At 30.7% G+C, this 7613-nt stretch overlaps 1 protein-coding gene across 1 annotated transcript; it reads right to left on the bottom strand.

The window, feature by feature from the left end:
* Positions 1-1206: 1206 nt before the first annotated feature.
* Positions 1207-5557, bottom strand: LOC111716458 (uncharacterized). Its single transcript, XM_023491913.1, has 2 exons — positions 5082-5557; positions 1207-2642 (listed from the first exon to the last, which is right to left on the bottom strand). Exons 1-2 carry the CDS (start codon positions 5500-5502, stop codon positions 1501-1503), a joined length of 1563 nt encoding a protein of 520 aa, XP_023347681.1. The 5' UTR covers positions 5503-5557; the 3' UTR covers positions 1207-1500.
* Between the last annotated feature and the right edge of the window lie 2056 nt (positions 5558-7613).

Raw genomic sequence — 7613 nt, 5'->3', positions numbered from 1 at the left:
ACTGTACTGTACTGTACTGTACTGTACTGTACTGTACTGTACTGTACTGTACTGTACTGTACTGTACTGTACTGTACTGTACTGTACTGTATACAGTCTAAGACCTATTTCACTTAACAAGTTCATATCCAAGTTACTAGAAAAACTATTTACAGTGAACTCCAGAATTTAGAAGGAATACAAAGATAAAATTTATGCGACATTACTAGTACGACTTTGTGACTTCATAGGTTCTCTAAATTTAGATTTGTTAATCGCTGTTTAATAAGAAGTTGAAATTGAAGACATTTCAGATTTTTATCTTGGGTGAAAGAAACTGAACACTTTACACAAATTCTTATTTTGAAATCCCCATATCTTTGTAACTTGATGTCGTTGGCCTTTGATATTTCAAATTCTGTTAATACAAATAGCACACATTTGAAATATCAAAGGTTTGCGCCATCAGGTTGCAAAGAAAAAGAGATTAAAGATTAGAGTTTGTGCCAAGTGTTCAGTTCCTTTACTTTAATTTGGCGTTAAACTAATTTCTTTCTGACGGCACAAAATGTAAATAAGATTGCTTAAATGCTGTCCTTCCTTTTCCACAGTTTTATGAGTCTCGCTGTATGCCAGGTTAATATTTTTACGGACTTCCAATCTTGATTTAGGAAGAAAAAAAGTATACTTTTGGTTGTTTAATGAACGCTTTTTCAATCTTTTACTTGCAAAAACCTAAATTTTCTTGATGACATAAAAGTTCCTCTCTCTACAATATATAAACCTTTTTCTAAAAAACAATTGTAAAAAATGGAAATTAATTGAGTCTTTGCCACAAACTTAAATTATCTAATTCTTATATCTTTGCAACCTGGTGGTGTAAACCTTGGATATTTCAAACTTGGATTAGTTGATGTAGCGAAAGCCATAATTTAAAATATCTAAGGTCTACGACATCGGGTTTCAAAGATATAGATTTTATGAAAAAGACTCAATTCTTTTGAACGCGCTAGAAATGAATATAGATTTAGACATCGTTAAAAATTCAAAAACAGTTTGATTTCCATCTATTACAACTTAAATAATATTCTTTAAACCAGTTCTTCTAGTCTGAGTAAATTCAAGAACAGTTTAATTTCCATCTATTACAACTTTAAATAATATTCTTTAAACCAGTTCTTCGTGTCTTAGTAAATTCAAGAACAGTTTAATTTCCATCTNATGTTCAACTCTTCCAATTTGATTTTAGCCAGAAATGCGGGAAACTGCTCTGTTAAAATACCGGAAAATCAACCATCTTTATAATTCTCCGTATTTACAAATAATCTTGATATAATTTAGCAGTTCATTTAATTTTAATAGGATAATTTTTTCACGTGAAATCATTATAAATATATATGGAATCAATTCTAAATACATTTTGAATAAAAAACAATTCAAAATAGTTTCAGACTTATTCAATGCACAAAGTTCCATTAAAGGGTTTTATAAGTTTAAAATTGCCAAACTGTTTAACCCTCTCTAATCTAGAGAATAATGCCTGTACCGTGTTTGTTTGATTGCAGGCCTTGGTTCATGATGTAACTGTATGTGTACAGCGTAGCGAGAACACCATACATAGATAAACATTGTTGTTGTCTTGTCTATCAAAGAAAACAGTTTGTTACGCTGCCTATTATTTGTCTGAGTATACATGATGATACCCTCCTTCAACCCCTTCAACTGTTCATCCAGCTCATCAGCAGATTTAGGATACTCTTGGAGAGATAGCTGTTGAAATTCTTGCTTAAACATTTCCAGATAAGAACTGGTGAATGTTTCATCAAAACAACATACAGTTTTCTTTATATTTTCTTTACTTAGAATATCCCTCAGAGTTCTGAAGGGAGCAGGAGATCCTCTGAGTCCATATATTCTACGAACTCCTGGTCCACGGTCCACCACCTCTACACTGTCCTCTGGTACGCAGACAACCAGCTCAACACTAGCTCTAAGGGAACGAACACTAGCATTGTATACATCATCAGCAAAGAAGAGAACTGAGGTTGATTCTGTGCCTCTAATGTGTTGATACTGAACTAACAAACAACCTCGCTCAGCAGCAAGAAATTCATTCAGATTTTTAATCTCAAACAAATCAACATTTTTCTTACTTAATTCCTGAAGGAAAATCTCACGCTTGAATTTCTCTTCATAAATACAAACAAACTTGTTGTTAGTTAAGTTCTCAAATTTATTGTTAGTTATCTTCTTAAGAGCTGTCTGATATACAATATTCTGATCAAATTGTCCTGGTATAAGAATAGGAGGAATACCCTCTACTGTGACCGGTATACATGAGTCAAGATCAGTGAATCCAATATCTTTATAGTAGTTCACTATGCTTGCACAGTTTCTGTAAAGGGTGTTTAAAGAACAAACTTGAAATGAATTCTCCTTGAACAATCCGTCAATAGGCCTAGAAGTGTTCACTTCAAATAGTTGGGGATGAAGAGCTATGACGAGGGAATCCAATGGTAGCGCAGAGAGATAATCCAGGTTTAATAAACGTTGGTTCTCCGGATCCAAATATTTATACCATTTACCATCTTTCAATTCTTGTTTAGTAGGAGCTTGATCTCCGTATTCATCAATCACTATGATTCCATACTTTTTCTCCATCTCTGAAACATAAATATTATATTTATATTTAATATTATTGTATCTACATAGTGATAATATTATTATGTTTTTAACACAATTTGTTCAGTTGATATTTTAACACTTATTCTATAAATAGTTTAAACATTTCAAAATAAAATTATATCAATAAAAATTATGTAAAATGTGATCAATGTATGTATAATTAGCAGTTTTTAGACTACAAGCTCGAGTCAGGTTGTAACTATATGAAAAATAATTTAGACTGTGGAATNGTTAGATTTATTTCTGTGTACACCCCTTTGCGGCTATTAAAGTAAATTATACATACATCCTCCATCCCTTTATTGCAAAAAATAATGAATATAAAATATAAAATATAGATTAATGAAATCTACTCCTTTCCCTGAAATTTGGTTGAAATTGGTATTTTCAAACGTGTATTAGTTATTCTTATGATATAACTCAGATAGGTTACTTTTCCATTTTGATCCTTGAAAGAAACTATTAGATAATTTTAGAGTGATAAAGAAGCGGCGCAGACAATTATCTTTCTAATTCTTCCTTTAACCCGGATTTCAATTAAATCAAATCAAATAATTTTATGCGACTGGGGATGCTTGATGAATACTGGCCAATCTAATTGTTCAAAGATATTTTAATAGATGCAAATAAAATAATTAAATTAAGCTTCTACAATTCTGGCTGGCATACTAGATGCATGCTGACAGAACATAAAATTCACCAGAATGCATTGTGATTAAAATGTAGAATGCATGACCAATAACAATAGCAAGTTATATTTTATGTACCGAAATATTAGTTAAGTATAACAGTGAAGAGATATTTAAAGAGAAAAACGCTTATCTCTCATGGTTTGAGAAATGTATTTAAAATGTTTATTTTTTTGCAATAATTTATTTATAAATTATTTATTTCAGGCATCTGGAATTTTTTACAAAGTTTCTACACACTAAGAACTATTTACTAGAGATGAAAGTTGCCCCTCAGTTCGCCACACTCATTACTTATCAAATTTCAAAGTTAGTAAAAATTTTAAATCGTAAGTTTAAAAATGTCCCAAGAAAGTTAAAACAATATTTTTTCTAAACTATTTTTTATCTTATGTCTAATAAAAACAAGAAAGAAGAACCTTGCAAACATTTTTCTCATTTTGTCAGCCCCTAGAAGAAGTTTTGAACTTTTCATTAAAAAGATCATTAACTATAGTTCCCCTTTACATGCAAAATGAAGGATGAAAACATTATCTTTTTTTACTTTTAAAATCCATTTATTTTTTCCCCAGACAAACCGTTCAAGTTTATGTTATGAATTGCAGGGAAAAAAAATCCATTTTTTATCACTTTAAGCCACAGCGCGGCGGGTTAATGAAGCTACATGGCTAACATTTATTTATTTGAAAAGCCATCGAAAAACATTGGTCACTTGTTAATATTTGTCAAAAGTAAAAATATTCAGTTTTGAACAATTTACCGACGTACTTTTTGAACTTTATTAAAAGTTCTCCCTTACTCCCTAACCTTTAAAGATAGAGGTTTGATTTTTTTTAATGAACAGACACACTCCCCTATCTCAACTCTAAGGGCAAAATCATGGACTATATTAGACAGAATCTATATTAGACAGAAATAGCCCATTCAGGATAGAGTTATTCTGATAAAGACAAGCAAAAAGAACCTTGCAACTTTTTTCTTATTTTTTTTTACTTTTAAAATCAATTTATTTTTCCCAAGACCGTTCAAGTTTATTGCAATACATTTTTTTAAATTCTTTTTTTGCGTTTTTTTTTAACAACGTACTTTTTGATTTTTAAAAAAATCCTCCCTTGCACTCTAAGGGCTGAATCATAGACTATAATAGACAGAATCTAAATTAGACAGAAATAGCCCAATCAGGATAGAGTTAAATCAAGCTAAGAACATACCCGTGATTCAACAGAGTTCCTGATTCCTCAATCAAAATTTGAGGCAAATCGGTCAAGGGGCTCTCAAGTGTTATGATCTGACAAATATAAAATCAGACAGACAAACAGAGATTACAACTTTCTGTATAACATTTTTTTGCTGGCTATGCTAATTATGAATTACACAAAGTTGGTATATAAATCAATGTATACTAAGGAATAAAAGGAATTATTGAAAACTTTAGAAAGATTATAAACATTTAATTTATCTATTGGTATACATTCTAACACTTTGCTTCAGAATTTTAGACAAAAGAATCTTTTCAAAATATCAAAATAATCTTTTCAAAGTCCAGAACAGAAGTGCTTCTTTGACTATGAAAACATTTTATGTACAATTCTTGTTAAAAATAAAAAAAAACTTTTTCATTCCATTTTCTGCTATGTGTAGTATATAGTATATACAGCCGAAATTAAGATTCACTTTTAAAATATTTATTTTGTATTTGAGCTACATTTAAAACTGTGTTACCCTTACCTTTAGCTATAAACTCTGGAAGCTTGGAATAGAAATTGCTCCGTGAGAGACGAACATTCATCTTCTCACAAACAGATTCAGCGTTCTCGAAATGAATCTCACAACCCTCCGTCTGGGCCATCTCATCAAGGGCAACTCTAATTGATGTATCAAAAATCGGTTCAATGTATTTGCCCGATTCATCGCGACTGTACTTAAGGCTTGGGCTCAGGCATGATATGAAAAGTGCCCTTGAATTCTCAACAGAGACCTCCTCATTATCCTCGCACATTTCCTCATTCTTCTTCTCAACTCTTCTTAAGCATCTTCTCAATTTCTCGAGCACCATTAGCGTTTTCCCACAGCCGAACTGACCACACACTACAGTTCTAGGGTGATCATCAGATAGGAATGTTACTTGGTCTTGGCTCCAGAACAGCATACTGGTAAGTGATCCAGCAGCTTTCTTTTTTGTATCATCAAACTTAGGCTCTTCAGCANCGCTTAGGACTGTGAAGAAGACGACATTAGAGAAGAATTAAAGTCGTTAGTTGAAAACCTATGTATACATTGAATTATAGTTATAATCTAATATCTGAACCAATTTTTTGTGTTCGACAAATAAATCATAAATAAATGAAAGCCTTTTTGGTGCTGAAATGTTCTTGGAGAAATTCAGCTCCAGGGGCCTAAATAAGGAGGTTATTTGTGGTAATTAATCCACACCTAGAATCTTGGGGGTAATTGAACCCCCCCCCCTATCCTTCTAGAAACTTGATTCCATGTGCATAATCATTTATATTAAATATTAAAGGGAGTTACCGCCTACTGGCAATGTATGGTAGTTGTACTGAGAATGTAGTATTGTGGAGAAATATTTTAGGATTCATTTAAGACATGTTTCAAAAAGTCGACGTTTAAATTCATTCATTCGATTCAATCGATGTTTTTAAAATAATTAAATAACGAAGACAAAAAAAGTAAAAAAAATTCTACAGTAAACTAATCCGTTGTTTAGGAATGTATTTCTTAATCAAAATTTTCTCAATAAATCAATGTTAGAATCAATTATTTCTTTTTCCTCATTATATTAAATTTCTTAGTCTTTATGAATTTGTTTAAAGATTTCTTAAAATTCTTCCAATGTCGTCTTTTCAATAAAAATTCCAGGAAATCTACAGAAAATGTTTGTGAACAATGAGACATTAGAGAAACCAATAACTGGAAAAGATTGCCTATTTTCGATTTTAATAGTTCATTTTTATTTTCTCAACCCGTTTCTAAACAACTAATATGTTTACTGTAGAATTTTTAGTACATTCTTCGTCGTCGTTATTGAATATTTTTTAAAAACTTATTCTCAAAATCACCCCTTAAAAATGAACAATCTATGAGGATTTTAATGATTGAATTTGTGCTCTTGCTGAACAAATATGCACTGTAAACACGTCTCATATAGGTCTCAAGATTCCTAAAAAATTCCTCCACGATATTACATTCTCAGTTTAACTACTATACATTGCCGGTCACTCCCTTTAAATAGAAGATTAAATCTTAAAATTTTTTGGAGGTTCGCATTAATTTTGTTGCATTTTTTATGTTCAATCTAAATCAAACCAATATTCATAGATATAGACATATTTTCATGTTCAAGCGGAATCAAACCAATATTCATAGTGTAGACATATTTTCATGTTCAAGCTAAATCAAACCAATATTCATAGTGTAGACATATTTTCATATTCAAGCTAAATCAAACCAATATTCATAGTGTAGACATATTTTCATGTTCAAACTAAATCAAACCAATATTCATAGTTGTAGACATATTTTCATATTCAAGCTAAATCAAACCAATATTCATAATTGTAGACATATTTTCATGTTCATGCTAAATCAAACCAGTATTCATAGTTGTAAACATATTTTCATGTTCAAACTAAATCAAACCAATATTCATAGTGCAGACATATTTTCATGTTCAAGCTAAATCAAACCAATATTCATAGTTGTAGACATATTTTCATGTTCAAGCTAAATCAAACCAATATTCATAGTAAATTTTATTTTTCGATTTAAAACATAAAAAGAAACAAAAGTCCAAAAATCATATTTATTTTTTATGATTTTTTTCTAAAACGATTGTCAAAGATCCTATTTGAAAAAACAATTGTATAAAAAACGATCGCTTATTTTTCTATAAAAACAATCGTTTTCAAAACGCTCGTCATTTGTTTTCTAAAAGTTTAAAATGAGTGGGTCGTTTTCAAAAACGATTGTTTTTTCCGAAAAAGAAACGATCAGTTTTGAAAACGATCGAAAAACGAAACAAAAAAAAATCGGTAAACAATCGTTTTCAAAAACGATTTACAACCTTAAATTTATTTCTAACACACATTTTCAGTCACAAAAGTCACAAATATGTCTCAGCCTGTTTTTGGAGACAAAATTATGACTAAGACACTTTCTCAGTCTCAAATTAGAAGTCACAATTTTTGTCCCAAAAAGGATGGAGGAGGAGGGGGGGTAATGCATCTTCTTTCTCTCTTGCTA

Source organism: Eurytemora carolleeae, unplaced genomic scaffold (genome assembly GCF_000591075.1).
Source record: "Eurytemora carolleeae unplaced genomic scaffold, Eaff_2.0 scaffold1980, whole genome shotgun sequence".
Taxonomy (NCBI): domain Eukaryota; kingdom Metazoa; phylum Arthropoda; class Copepoda; order Calanoida; family Temoridae; genus Eurytemora; species Eurytemora carolleeae.
This window is presented reverse-complemented; position numbering and strand designations above follow the sequence as displayed.